The sequence below is a fragment of the Talpa europaea genome (assembly GCF_964194135.1).
Source record: "Talpa europaea genome assembly, chromosome: 9".
In the NCBI taxonomy this organism is placed as follows: domain Eukaryota; kingdom Metazoa; phylum Chordata; class Mammalia; order Eulipotyphla; family Talpidae; genus Talpa; species Talpa europaea.
The window spans coordinates 13,251,256-13,266,034 of NC_140076.1; the positions used below are offsets into that span (position 1 = coordinate 13,251,256).

General features: G+C 50.0%; 2 protein-coding genes across 2 annotated transcripts; both read left to right on the forward strand.

Annotated features, from left to right (window-relative positions):
* Positions 1-6,967, forward strand: PITHD1 (PITH domain containing 1; the record flags this gene model as incomplete). The annotated part of the gene is made up of 6 exons (XM_084242006.1): positions 1-198; positions 826-869; positions 1,273-1,350; positions 5,180-5,284; positions 5,957-6,065; positions 6,866-6,967. 6 exons carry the CDS (start codon positions 1-3, stop codon positions 6,965-6,967), a joined length of 636 nt encoding a protein of 211 aa, XP_084098132.1.
* A 4,074-nt stretch (positions 6,968-11,041) lies between these two features.
* LYPLA2 (lysophospholipase 2) lies at positions 11,042-14,547 on the forward strand (the record flags this gene model as incomplete). Its single annotated transcript, XM_084243132.1, has 10 exons — positions 11,042-11,161; positions 12,492-12,595; positions 12,836-12,867; positions 12,992-13,057; positions 13,528-13,575; positions 13,666-13,736; positions 13,877-13,950; positions 14,029-14,130; positions 14,235-14,408; positions 14,497-14,547. The coding sequence occupies exons 2-10, from the start codon at positions 12,518-12,520 to the stop codon at positions 14,545-14,547; spliced, it is 696 nt and encodes a 231-aa protein (XP_084099258.1). The 5' UTR covers positions 11,042-11,161; positions 12,492-12,517.
* Positions 14,548-14,779: the final 232 nt, after the last annotated feature.

The following is a 14,779-nucleotide window of genomic DNA, read 5'->3' on the forward strand; positions in this document are numbered from 1 at the left end:
ATGTCGCACGGCCACAGCCATGGCGGGGGGGGCTGCCGCTGTGCCGCCGAACGGGAGGAGCCTCCGGAGCAGCGCGGCCTGGCCTACGGCTTGTACCTGCGCATCGACCTGGAGCGGCTGCAGTGCCTCAACGAGAGCCGCGAGGGCAGCGGCCGGGGCGTGTTCAAGCCGTGGGAAGAGCGGACCGACCGCTCCAAGGTGGGCCTTTCTGGGGCCTGGGGCGGGCGGGAGAGGCGGGGACCCGCGCGGGGGTCTCACGCCACCCGCAGCTCAGTCAGCCCTACTCCTGATGTTAAAAATAGCATCCTGGTTGACAACGGCTTTCCCGTGCCTCTTCTGCCAGCCCCTGTGGGAGGCCAACAGGGCCCCATTTTGCCGAAAAAGGGAAGAGGGTCTTTGACTACGCCATCAACACAGCGGGGGTGTGTGTGACGGGCAGAGGGTAATGAGGAGGATGACCGTGAGGGCGTTTTCCCTAACCTTTGACCACTGCACCCAATGGCTACCTGATATGTCACCTGGTGAAGACCATAGACCAGCCCAGAGCATTTACCATGATGGGCTATTTGAAAGCAGTGGACGCCCTAGGCACAGAGCTTTGCATGCGATTTCAAGAGGCTAGTCGCCCTCCTTAATTCCATTAAGAACTCTCTGATTGGAGTGTCTGTGGCCATTAACTGATTAACCCCAATATGTCCAGGAAAACTGAGGGAGTTTGATTCTATTTGCTTTGTACTTCATTTGTAGAATAGGATGGAAGATGCCTGAAATTGTAGGTTCTCCAGCAAATATTTGTTGTTTTTTCCTTCCACCTCTCCCCTCCAGTTTGTTGAAAGTGATGCAGATGAAGAGCTTCTATTTAATATTCCGTAAGTATCTCCTTAGTGCTCACCTCAGGCTAATAGGCAGTCTCCAGTTGGCTTAGCCGAATCCATTCATTCATTGGCTGTGTCAAAAGCACACATCTGTGTCTTGCAATGGGGCAGATTATGGTGGGGAGTTCGAGGAGGAAAGCATCAGAGCTTTCTTGATGCAAATAGAAAAAAGATGTATTTATTGAAAGATAACTGCAAAGTAGAGGTAAATGTCTTAGAACTAGAATCCCAGAAGTAGACAGGGCCTTAGAAATTATTTAGGAAAGTCTTAGAAATTATTTAGGCAAGACACAGGAGTAAACTGAAATCCAGAAATGGAAAGGGTCTTGCCCAGGGTCACACAGCTAAACAGAAAATCAAACCCAGGTTGACAACCTTCTCTTTTGCATTCTGGCAGATTTACAGGCAATGTCAAGCTCAAAGGCATCATTATAATGGGAGAGGATGATGACTCACACCCCTCTGAGATGAGACTGTAAGTGGGAAGGGCTTAGGCCCTCAAGCTCCTAGAATTCTCTTTCTCTTTTCTTGGTTAGCACTGTATTCCAGAATAACATTTTAACTGGGTTAAATATCTACCTCCCCTTCCCAATATCTTGGTCTTGTTCTTATTTTGCATCAGAATGCATTTATCTCCCTGAATTTTTATTTATTTTTAAAATTATTTGTTTATTTATTTATACAAGCACTGGGTATAGTCAGAAGCTCAGAGGGTGAGAGAATTCACCAGAGCCAGAGCAGAGAGCAGAGCAGGCAGACTGACGAAATACACTGCTGAGGGGTGCAGCGGGCGCAGCAGGAGAGGTCTGCGCGCCATGTGGCACCCTCACTGGTGGCCGGGGATTGAACCGGCACTGCAGAGGCTGAGGGCAGCTTCACAGCCCAGCACTAACTGCTGTGCCACCGGGGAGGCCCTCTTCCTGAATTTTTAGATTAAGCATCTTTAAGGCCAACATCTTTTCTCTTTTTAGTGTATCTACCATGGCAGCGTTGATTCAGAGAGCATCCTGTAACTGTAAATTGTTGATGACTTTGCAGTTTTCTTATCATCCACTTGCAGGACTCATCTTTATGCATTCTACTCTTGGGGCTCCTTAAAGTTTCCTCTTGCTTTTTCATAGTTACAATCTTTGTGTTTACATCATTGACATGGAATTACTCCATCTGAACTTGTGTGTAGTTATCAGAGTTCTGTTTGCCATTGCATATGGGCTCTGTTGTCACCAGAAGTGGTAGGGTACTACCTTTTTTGACAACTTGGCTTATTCCAGCATGACTTTCCTAAATGAAGCAGAAAACCACTTTCTGGGTGTTAGAGAAACAAATATCAAAAGAACTTTACATAAAAAAAAAATTGTATGAAAAATGGATCAATTTTTTTTATATATATTTTTTAATCTTTTTTTTTTAATAGAGGCATGTTTTATTTATTTATTTATTTATTTGTTTTGTTTATACATGCACTGGGTACAGTCAGAAGCGCGGGAGGGTGAGAGAATTCACCAGAGCCAGAGCGGGGAGCAGAGCAGGCAGAAGGACCGAAGTACACTGCTGAGGGGAGCAGCGGGTGGCAGGGGAGGTCTGCGCACCATGTGGGACCCTCCTATGGTGGCCGGGGAGCAGCCGGGGATCGAACCGGCGCCGCAGAGGCTGCGGGCAGCTTTGCAACCCAGCGCTCAACCGCTGCGCCACCGGGGAGGCCCCCCCCAAAAAATGGATCAATTTAAATGAGAGATTTAAGAAACTGAAACCTTTGAATGTTAAAAATGAATTTGCAAGCAAATCCACATGTTGAATCATTTTAAGGAACAAAGTACATTTGAGTTGATGCTTTTGGAGACTCATTTGCTTAGGAGACTAGACATCTGTGTTGCATTGTGGTTAGGAGTAGGCTCTGGAATAAATGCTTGTGTTCAAATTCTGGCGGTATCACTTGCTAGTTTTAGGATTTTGAGGCTTTACTTATCTCTGTGTTTCATCTTTTTCATATGTAAAATGGGAAGAGTAATGGCACAAATCTCATAAGATTGTAGAGAGAATAAAATAATGTCATATAAAGAGCTTATAATAAGTCTGTAACATGGGCCTCCCTGGTGGTGCAAGGGGTTAAGTCTCAGCACTATGATGCTATCTGCAGCCACTACAGCACGAGTTTGATCCCCAGCCAGGGAGGTGACCCACTTGGCACAGCAGACCTCTCCTGTCTCGCCTGCTGCTCCCCTCAGCAGTATATTTCATCATTGTGCCTGTTCTGTTCCCTGCTCTGTTGCTGGTGGATTCTCTCACCCTCCCACGAATCTGGCCTGTACCCCGGTTCTTGTATAAATAAATAAATCTTTTAAAAATAAATAAAAATTTTAAAAAGTCTGGAACATAGTAAGTGCCCACTTTGGGTAGGGCAGGTGCTGCAATACTCACATAGCCTTTGTGAGTATTGGCTTTTTTCATATAGAGCATGGCCTCAAATGTTTCATCATAACATCGATGAGAAAAAGAATTCCACTGATTTTGAACAAAATGACATTATTCTGAGGCCTGGTTTTGTTGTATGTGGTTTCACTTAAAGACTTGGTTTCCAGTAGCCTATCATTGAGGACTTTATTGAATCGAAGATGTCAATGAATGTGAAAAACATCATCATTTCATATACTATCAGTAAAGAAATATTCCCTACTCAACTATGACTTGCCCTTGACACTTCCAGAAAAGTTAAATGGTGACTTAAAATCCATAAAATTTGGAGTGTTTGATGATATTAAACATTTATTGTTAATGGCGTCATAGGTATTTTTAAAGTTCTTTTTAGAGCTACATACTGAAGCATTTATGAGAAAATTGTATGTTTGGTATTACCTTAAAATATCAAGCAGAGGGAGAGTGGGAGGGGAGAAAACAGGGTGAGAGGAGAGCACAGTGGACTGTGTTGGGGGACATGCTTTGTTGGTGGGAATACTATGGTGACCACACCTAAGGAGACAAGTCCTGTATTGTAATAAAAACAAACAAGGATGTAAAATAATGATACATCAGAAATGAAAAATAAATACCAAGCAGAACGGGGCAGGAACACAAAGGACTATGGGGTGGATTTTGGGGGCTTTGGTGGTGGTTGTGGTTCAGTAACACCTGAAGGGGAGATCCTGTACCTCTAAAACACAAATTATGATGTAAACCAATGTTAACTCGAAGCAAAATAAAATGTCAAGTAGAAACAGAATGGGGGTGGTAAATCGGCACATTGTCCTTGTCTATTGAAGCTGAGGGATAACTAAGGAGATGCTTTATATCTTCTCTACTTTTGTGTATGTTTGAAACTTCTCATAATACAACATTTTAAATGTATGTGTCTCTTAGAATTGATTCAGTTTAATCTCCACATCAACTAAATGGGATGTATACTATCATGGCCCCCATTTTACAGATGAGGAAAACAGAAAGGTTAAATCACTTGCCCAAAATTATACAGCTGGTAAGTGAAGCTGGTAGAGCCAGGCTTTAAACCTACAAGTCTGACTCCAGAGACACTGCTTTTAACTACAGTGTTACACTGCCTCTCATAATGCCGCTCATAAATGTTTACTACTGTTATTCTTCTTCTGTGCATCATTCTTAGAAATACTTTGAAGCAAAGTATTTGCTTTCTTAAATTACATGCATTTTGCTGCAGTTAATATCTAGGCCCCTACTGTGTGGGTGCGTCAGTAAAACACCATAGAGATGTGGGGGTGTGTGGCTCGGTCCTTTAGAATTTGTGAGTTACAGAGGAGACAGCATAGGGATTCTCAGCCATTTCTTTGAAAGATTTTTCTCCTTCATTAGCAGTTTTACATGACTTTCCAAAACTTGTTTGGAGTTTGCAGCCTCTTGTGCTCTTTTCACAGTGAAAATTGCCAAGCTGAATTTTTTTGAGAATTGTAACGTACTCAGAATACAGGGTAATTTTGCTTGCAAAAAATGCTTGAATGTCAGGTTACCTGATCTTATCTTTTAACTGTGTTTAATATGTTTCTGCCAAAGTATTTTTTCCCCATGAGTAAGCTGTTCTATTTAATGTCCTTAGCTTGGTCTGAATGTGCTGAGTTGCTTCTTTTCGTCAAGCATTTGCTGCATGTGACCTAGTTTGAGCAATCTCTTTGTGTATTGCTTCTCATGTGATCTTAGCCCACTCAGAGATTTGATTAAAGATATCTGTGTATAAATGCCGTTTCTAAAATATGATCTCTTTTCGATAGGCCGTTGAGGCGTTGGTGGGAAGTTTTGAAATACTGAAAAATGTGGTAATGTACCTTTTTTTCCTTTCTCAGGTACAAGAACATTCCACAGATGTCCTTTGATGACACAGACAGGGAGCCAGATCAGACCTTTAGTCTGAACCGGGACCTTACGGGAGAACTAGAGTATGCCACAAAGTAAGCCCTGGGCCTGTCTTGCCATCTGTGTCTTTGCAGGAACCGAGGATTCCCTCATTTGCAGCAAGCATATATGCATTAATGCTCACCAGGCATGCAATATATTTTTGGCTGACTGCTATTCTCAGCATCAGAAACGAGTTAAAACAGCAGGGGAGGCTTGATCCTTGGCTTGGTCAACCTTTGGCAAAGATTCAGTGCAAGCCACAGACTTGTTAGCCTCTCTGCATTTGGCGATCTGCATGAGCTTCTAGAGTGGACTTAGGAAAGGTGTTTTCAGCATTCCTCTTTGCATAGTGGACTGAGTGCAGACCAAGTTACAGGTGACCACCTTCTTTCTTTACTAGTTCCTTCTTACCTAAGAATGAGGTGAACTTGCTTTAGAATTCCTGCTTGGTTACAGCATTTTGCATTCCTTCTCCTTGAGGGCAGAGGCAGTGTTGATTCGATTTTCTGTTCCTGTTCTCTGGGCAGAATCTGGCTGATGCTTAGTAAATATTCACTGAACTCCTTGTCCAGAGGAGAGGAATGAAACATAAGAACCCAAGGGTGTTTTCTAACGTTTACCTGGATTTTTCCATGAATTGGAACTGGAATTGTTTTTGACATGATGGTGAGATTCTCACTGATCTCTAACCCGTATCTTCTCTCCCCATTCCTTTTGTCCTTTAGAATTTCTCGTTTTTCAAATGTCTATCATCTCTCAATTCATATTTCAAAAAACTTTGGAGCAGATACCACAAAGGTGTTTTATATTGGCCTGAGAGGAGAATGGACTGAGGTAAGATGGAGTTAGAGAAATTACTGCTCCTCTGACACGTGTCTGTGTGTATATATCTCTACACACTGTGTTGTGGGAGCTTTAAGAAAAGGAACAAGAGCAAATAGGGCATCCATTAATAGCTCTGTTTTATAATTTTTCTTGGTTTCATCATTGTAAACCATCCATCTCATTTGACAGTCAAGAGTAATTTTAAAGGAGTAGAAATAATACAATTGATACAATTCATTTTTTTTTTCCCACTTTTTTTTTTATATTCTTTCCTTCTGGGCCTCCCCGGTGTTGCAGCGGGTTGAGCGCAGCGCTGTGGAGCTGTTCGCAGCCTCTGCAGAGCAGGTTTGATTCCCAGCCAATCAGGGAGAAACCCACATGGCACAGCAGACCTCTCCTGTCTCACACGCTGCTCCCCTCAGCAGTGTTTTTGGTCCATCTGCCTGTTCTGCTCCCCGCTCTGTCTCTGGTGAACTCTCTTACCCTCCCGTACTTCTGGCCTATACCCCAGCTCTTGTATAAATAAATAAATCTTTCAAAAAAAAATTCTTCCTTCAGTCAACATTTTTGATAACCTTTTTTGTTCCGGACACCAGAGATAAGATGATGAACAAGATAGACAAGGTTCCGTTGTCATGGTGCTACCATTGTATTAGGAGAATGAACCTTTTAAGTTATGGGGCAAATCATTGGTAATGATAAAGTACCAGAGCAGGAAGAGATTAGATGATGACTTCTGGATATGGACCATACCAATGTGTGCTGTCTGGGAAACGGCCAGCTGACCCAGCCTCTCAATTTTCTTGCAGCTCCGCCGGCATGAAGTGACAATCTGCAATTACGAAGCATCAGCCAACCCAGCAGACCACAAGGTCCATCAGGTTACCCCACAGACACACTTCATTTCCTAAGAGCTGGCCCAGGCTTTTATAAAGGGGCCGTGTCAATGAAGACGTATGATACCCTGTTGAGGAGGACAAAGTTCAGCTCCAGAGAGAGATGGCTACCACAGCCTCTGCCAAGCTTTGTCTTTGGGGCCTCCTGCTGAAACCTGGCCTATGGAAAAGTCCGCACCACCAGGGAGGGTTGTGTGGGTACTAAGGGACAATCGCGGTTCTCTAGCGCACTGCAGAAATTGGGTCTTGGGTCCACACCTGGCTGTTATGGATGATGCCTGTCTTTGCAGTCAGTGTGGCCTTGGGATTCCAAATGTCTTGTTGCTTTACAGCAGGATTTTAATGTGACTTGTTTTTTAAAAATGGACTCTATGCCTGGGCTGCAGTAAGTTTTTCTGAAGACTCAGCATTGTGTTTGTATTAGCCATCAGGAGGGTCTCCAACTGAAAATACTTGTCCCTGCTTGCTCCTTCTCCCTGTTACATTCAGCGTTATTGTCAAGTTGCCCAGCTTGGAGTTATCTGTCATGTCCAAGTATCCCATGGTAATAGCTAGAAGAGCAGGAATTCCCGATGACATTTAATAGCTTGGGGAGCAGGCCTTTTCGTACCATCTGGATAAGCAGTCTGGGGACACCATTTCTCTGTGTGTGTGGGTATCCTTGTCACCACCAGATCGGGATTCAGCAAGATTCCCCTTGGGACATCTGTAATGTTTATTAGTTTCCAACTAGTGTTGTAAGCTCAGTGCCAGAATTGGAGATCTCAGCTCTTCTGTTCATGGCTTTTTATTCACTGTGACTAATAAGCTTCCAAATAAATCCTTGCCAGACTTCATGTTTGTATATTATTTTGTGTTCTTGGTTTACAGTGAAACTTTTACTGAGAACTGTGTGGAACTCTGAATTTGTTATTTTAGACAACTGCGGGTATATCAAGATGAGGTCAGTTTCTCCAGGAAAGGTCAAGCTCAATTCTGTATAGTCGGCTAAAAATACTCCTACACCCACCCACATTTTGCAGAGGAAGGTGAAAAGAAGTAACTTATGGATGGCATTTACAAACAAACTCCCAGAAGAAATGAGGGTGAGGAAAGTGAGCAGACAGACGTGAGCAGCACATTCTGTCTGAGGTGGACCCAAAACTTGGGATATTAATTTTTTTTTTTAAGATTTATGCATACAAGAGCTGGGGTACAGGCCAGAGGTGTGGTGGGGTGAGAGGATTCACCAGAGACAGACTGGGGAACAGAACAGGCAGATTGACGGAAGTACACTCCTGAGGGGAGCAGTGGGCGAGTCAGGAGAGGTCTGCTGTGCCATATGGGTCGCTCCCTGGCCAGCTAGGGATCGAACTCGTGCTGCAGAGGCTGCAGATAGCTTTATAGGTTGTATCTTAACCCCTTGTGCCACCAGGGAGGCCTGGGACATTACTTTTTAAAAGTCAGTACAAGAACTGGAAAGCATTTGAGATGGGCATTCTTCCCCTTGCAGAAAATAGGAACATGTGATAATGGGAATTAGTGTTGAATCTGATCTTTTTCTTAATTGCACTAAAAACACACTCCAGTTCTACAGTTGCTTCCTTTCCCTTCCCAGCCTGCCTTCATCCAGAGGGGGTCCTGAGGCAGGCTCTTGGGCAGTCACAGCAAGTATATATTCCTCAGCAGATGCTCCTTGACCTGGGAGCTTCAGAATGGGGAGGGCACCCACCTCGTTCCTCCATGAATCCTCTGAGGAATTCGCCCACACTGCTGTTAGGATTTTCCCATTTTTCTCCAGTCTATCCTAGGAAGCCTGTCAACACCAAAGCTTTTGCTGACCATATTTTCTAAATTGCAGCCTGAAATCAACCGGAGTGCAAACAATTCCTGCTGTACTAAGGACCCTACTCACTTCTCAGCCACAGCCTCTTTATTTTAGATCACTTTGGAGATAAAAATAAAAGGGCTGGGCCTCCCCTGGTGGAGCAGCGGTTGAGCTCTGGGCTGCTAAAGTTGCCCGCAGGCTCTGCAGCACCAGTTCAATCCCCGGCCACTGGCGAGGCCACTGGCGAGGGTCCCACATGGCACGACAGACCTCTCCTGCTGTGCCCGCTGCTCCCCTCAGCAGTGTATTTCATCACTCTGCCTGTTCTGTTCCCCGCTCTGGCTCTGGTGAATTCTCTCGCCCTCCCGTGCTTCTGACTGTACCCAGTGCTTGTATAAATAAATAAATAAATCTTTAAAAAAAAAAAAAAAAAAGGGCTGTGTTTTCACTTGGAGCAGGGAGAAAAAGTTAGGAATCTCAGAACAGATTAGCCCTTTGCCAGTTACACAAATTGTTAGGGAGAAATGATGTCCCGAGCTAATCCCATACAGGCTTTGTGGACTCCACCCCCACTCCAGACTAAAGCCATCAAGACATTGGGAAAGACAAATCTCATCACCACCAAAGGGAGGGTGGCTGGGACCTGAGGGTGGAGTTAAGCAGCCAGGTTGGGTATAAAAACCAAACACATGGGCCTTGGGCTGGCTCGCTGTCGCTCGCCTCCTGGCTACACAGCTCCTGGCTTGCAGCCAGCTCTCAGAGCGCCATTTTGGGGTTCCTGATCGGCGGATCAGGTAGGACTCATTTAAAACTTTGTCTCCCATTTTTCTCCCTGAGCTGTACATTTCCTCCTTTCCCCTTCCCTTGTACATAAACCTTTTATTAACCTTTTGCGTGTGCCTGCAGTAGAGCATTGATAAGTCCTTTTAAGCGCGCGGGTGAGGATCCACAGGCACCCCGTTTTGTATTGGGGTTGCTCTACAACAGTTTGGTGCCCAACATGGGGCTCGAACCATGACCCTGAGATAAGCCCTAGACCTCTGAGTTTGAAGCTTCACTTTGAAGAATTTGCTCAGAACCCACAGTGTCTCAGAGATTGATGGTGCAGGAGGAGCTGTTCATTCTGTTGGGAGTGGGGTGCAGCTGTGTAGTCTTTGTCCACTCATCCCCAGTTTCTTCTGATACTTAGTCTGGGGACTTTGGCTTGCTGTGATCTCCTGCACCCAGTTTTCCTGCTCAGAATCCTGGGTTTTAGGTCCTGTCACTGTGATCCCTTGAGCACTTAAGAGTAAACTACTTCTTGATCTGGGGAAAAGTGTTTTGTAGAGCTTCCAAGTTCACTGTTTCTAGTTCAAGGGGAAATGTGCAGTTTAAGCTGGAAGAATGAGTCCTAAGATGAGGGATGAGCATACTTCATTTCCTGTTCGAGATGCACACATTTTCGCAGGGCATGGTCCTCCAACTCAATTTGCCTCCCTTTCCAGCCTTTCTGTGGATCCTGAGCCCTGTTTGCACTTTACCAGTGCAAGCAAGGGCCAAAGACTGACCAAATGAAGCCCTTCTTTTTCTTAACAAGGAGCTATCGATGATGATATTTTGCACATTGTCTGCATGGCATGGCTTGTCCAGAGCAGCGCTAAGACAACACCATCCACGCCTGCCTGGCTGTCCTGATATGGCCTGTGTTTTTTTTCCAGGGTCGATTTTTGAGTCATCAAGGCCTCACACTGATTTTACAATGTATAAAGCATTTCCATTCGACCTCGTTTGGGCAAAGCTTGAAGTAGGCTGGGTGGTTATTATCACCATTTTACAGCTCAGGAAGCAGGCGCAGAAAGGCAGCATTATCTTGAGGCAGTGTAATCTTGAGATTGCTGTTTATTTACTTCCCCTCCCTGAAAACTCAGCTCCTCATCTTGAAACTAAGACTGGCGGGCCAGATGGTCTCTAAGGGGCGTCTCAGTTAGCGTGTATGACCCAGTCCGCCATGCAGTGGTGGGCCCCATCCTCAAGGCCATCATGAAGTGCCATCATGGGCCCGGGAAGGTGGGAAGGGGAGGGTGAGGGAAGCTCTTCCTTCCGGAGAGTTTCCTCTAGGACGTGAGAGGGTGGTGGCAGCGGGTGGGCGTCTCTGGGATGCACCGCCCTGATTGTGCAGGCGACTCCCTGGCTTATTCGCGGGGAGGGGCCCCGCGGATCCAACATGGCAGCCCCTATCTGGCGAAGCCCCGACGCCCACTTCCGGGTGCCGTACCGCTGGCCAGGCTACTTCCGGCAGCACGATGGCTGGGTTCCCGGGACTCGGGCGGAAGTTCCGGCGGGGGCGGCGCAGAGGGAAGAGTGTGTGTCTGTGCGGGAGAAAGAGGAACTCGCCGAGAGGTCTAAAGCCCTAGGGAGTGGAGGTAGCCGGCCCGGGCGGAGGGCAGCGGGAGGGCGCCGGGGCGACCACTGCGGCGCGTGCTGGCGCTGGGGAGGGGAGCGGCTGTGAGGGATGGGGGTGGGGAGTGAGGTGCGAAGAGGCACTGGCTGGTCTTGAGGACTTGGGGGACAGAGCAGGGAGGCTCCGGGTGGGATGACAGGGGCTCCAGGCTCGGAGGTGGAAGCTCCCTTGGAGGGGCGGGCGCCCCCGGGGTCCAAGGCAGAATACCCCTTTGTGGCTAGAGCAGGTCGTGGGTCCCTCTAGATGCTTCTATGGGGAGGGGGCGACGCTTGGTCGGAACAGAAGTTCCCATGGTGGGATCCCGTGGGAGCCCAGGATCAACGTAGAAGTTTTTTACCGTGGGGGGTGAGAGCCCAAGTCAGTGGGGAGGGGACCGCTGTGAGAGCGGGGATGGGGGCGAGAGGTCCGAGTCCCCCGTGAGAAGGTAGGGAGTCCCAGCTTAGGGCCAAAGGGGCCTTCGCCTTGGGAAGAGGGAGCCCAGGGTCAGAGGTGAGGGATCCCGCGTGGAGGGGTGTCCGGGGGAAGGTGGAAGCCAGCTGGAGGGGTGGGAGGGTAGGCACTTGGGAGACGGGAGGGGGGAAGAGCCGGGAGAGTTGGGAGGATGCTCGGCTGGGGAGGAGCCAGCCGGCCTGACATTCTTTTGTGCTTGGAGTCCCAGAATGTGGTCTAGCTGGGGGGCCCATTTGGAGTTAGTGGGCTGCGGCAGGGGGGTGTGGGTGGTGAGTGGAAGCCCCTGTGCCTTCCGGGCCATGGGCAACTCCAGGCGGGCTGGGACGGGGGAGCCAAAAACTACCTGAGGGCTGATGGGGCTGGATGGCAGGGAGGTTGGAGAAAAGGTATGTGTGTGTGTGTGGGGGGGGGCTGGGGGGCTGGAAGCAAACTTCCCTGGCGGTTTTCTCTCCATCATCTGCCTGTGGGCTTGGGAGGAGGGAACCCAGAGCTCTAGAGAAGGGGGCATTGGAGACCAGGGAGGAGGCAGGTAGTGTCAGTTGGTGGGAAGGCATTGGGGGACCTTCCAGCTCCCCCCACCAGGGTCCCTGAGTCCTGCCTCTGCCTTTCTCCAGCGAGCTCAGGGTGTGTGGAGCACCCAAGCCAGGGCTGCAGGGGGCTGCCCTGCCTCTCAGCTTCCTCTCCCTCTGGCTCTGGCCTTGTCTGACTTTCCTTTGGGCGCAGGACAGATGCTGGCATGCTGTGGGGGCTGATGACTGGGTGGGCCATGGGTTTGAGACTATGCCTCTGTGTTGAATCTTGCTCCTGCCTGGCCTTGAGCCTGACTGCGCCCTGATTGACAGGCCCCAGCCTTGGAGGCCTGCAGTGTATGTGTGGTAACACCATGTCTGTGCCCCTGCTCACGGATGCTGCCACTGTGTCTGGAGCTGAGCGGGAAACGGCTGCGGTAAGGGCCCTCTCCTCCCCGTGGCAGCCCCCTGGCCGGCTGGGGAAGGGGGGAGGGGAGGGGAGGGGAGGTGGCAGTGGTGAGGAGGGAGCGGCCTGAAGCCAGGAGGCGCCGGCTAATAACCTGTTATGGTGCTACACGGGGAGGGGTTCAGGGTGCCCCAAGTCGGAGGACAGAAGTGGACGGGGCAGGCTGGTGATTGCCCTCTTTCCCGTCTCCCCCTCTCTGATTCTGTTCCAGGTTATTTTTTTACATGGACTTGGTGACACAGGGTGAGTGGGCTGGGAAGGGGCAGCTGTCCGGGAGGGGGCAAGTGCCTAGTGCCAGGGCGGCGTCGGCCCCTGCCCTCCCTTCCCCCCTCCCCGTATCAGTGCCTTTCTCCCTTCCCTCCTACAGGCACAGCTGGGCTGACGCCCTCTCCTCCATCCGGCTTCCTCACGTCAAGTACATCTGTCCCCATGCGTAAGTGTCACCCGAGCAAGGGGGGGGCTGAGTCTGGGGGTGGGGGACGCCTGTGGTCGCAAGCCTGTGTGCTCCTGCCAGCTGCGTCTTGGGGCTTGGGCCCAGGGCAGTCGGGAGTGCCCTTGTGGCTTTCACTTCTGTGGACCCCCAGGAATGGGGCCCAGCACCCAGCCCCAGGCCTCCTAGACCTGAGGCCCCCTAGAAGCAGGACCACCAGTGCCCCCCCCCCCCCCCCCCGCCAAGTACTCACCGACTGAGCAGGAACCCCGGAGCCTAGTGTAGCTCTGCTTCTCCATTGCTCCTGCTGCTGCCCCAAATGCAGGCTCCAGCCCCACGTGGCAGGTTGCCTGGCAACACCTGAAACACAGGCCCTGCCTGCTGGGAGGGGCCCCCAGGGGCTGCTCTACCCCTGGCCCGTGTGCTCTGAGGTGTGGCTTCTTCATCCCTCTCGAGCGTGATTCTCTCCGCAGGCCTCGGATCCCCGTGACACTCAATATGAAGATGGTCATGCCTTCCTGGTGAGTTTGGGGAGCAGGGATGGGAGTGGAGGTAGCTGCACGGGGCTGATGGGGCTCTGCCAGTAACTGCCATTGCCTCTGCTCCCCCAGGTTTGACCTGATGGGACTGAGTCCAGATGCCCCAGAGGACGAGGCTGGCATCAAGAAGGCAGCAGAGAACAGTAAGTCCCTACCCTCTCCAGCACCCCCCTCTCTTCCTCCCCCCCGCCCCCCCACAAAAGCTTTGGGCAGGACCTGTCTGGCTCCCTTCCCTGGGCCCCTCTGGCAGCTTCCCCCACCCAGGTGTTTCCCCTTCCCCCAGTCAAGGCCTTGATTGAGCACGAGATGAAGAATGGGATCCCTGCCAATCGAATCGTCCTGGGAGGCTTTTCACAGGTGAGGGGAGAGAGAGCGTGGTGGGTGGCAGGTGGGCAAGCTGTGCCCTCATGACCTCTCATTCTTTCCTCCCTCCAGGGCGGGGCCCTGTCCCTCTACACCGCCCTCACCTGCCCCCACCCTCTGGCTGGCATTGTGGCTTTGAGCTGCTGGCTGCCTCTGCACCAGGCCTTCCCCCAGGTGAGTGTTTCCGAGACGAGACCCCCTCCCATTGTGATCTACTTGTGGCCTGGGGATTGTGCCAGAGCGCTGGCTTTGTCCTCTGAGTCGTGTCTGGCCCACAGGCAGCTAATGGCAGTGCCAAGGACCTGGCCATTCTTCAGTGCCATGGGGAGATGGACCCCATGGTTCCCGTACGGTTTGGGGCCCTGACAGCTGAGAAGCTCCGGTCGGTTGTCACACCCTCCAGGGTCCAGTTCAAGACTTACCCAGGTGTCATGCACACCTGCTGTCCTCAGGTCAGTGGTGGGGCCCACTTCCTACTCCCATCCTTCTCCCTCCTTCCTCCAGCCAGGAGGCGCTCATCATCATCCCCTTCGCCCCCAGGAGATGGCAGCTGTGAAGGAGTTTATCGAGAAGCTGCTGCCTCCTGTCTAACCAGCATCGCTGATCCCCAGCACAGTCCCCCAGCTCACGGGGGGACCCAGCAAGCGTGGCACCATCTTGGATCTGAGCCGGTTGAGCCCCTGTCCCCACCCTTCCCAACCCATTCTCTTCCCACAGGCCTCTGGGGCAGGCGGGCCTGGCCAGGTCTTCCTCAGCCACCTGGCTCTCCGCAGCAGCAGGTGGTGGGCTGCTTTCTTACCCCATTCCCTGGAGGCGGGCCCCG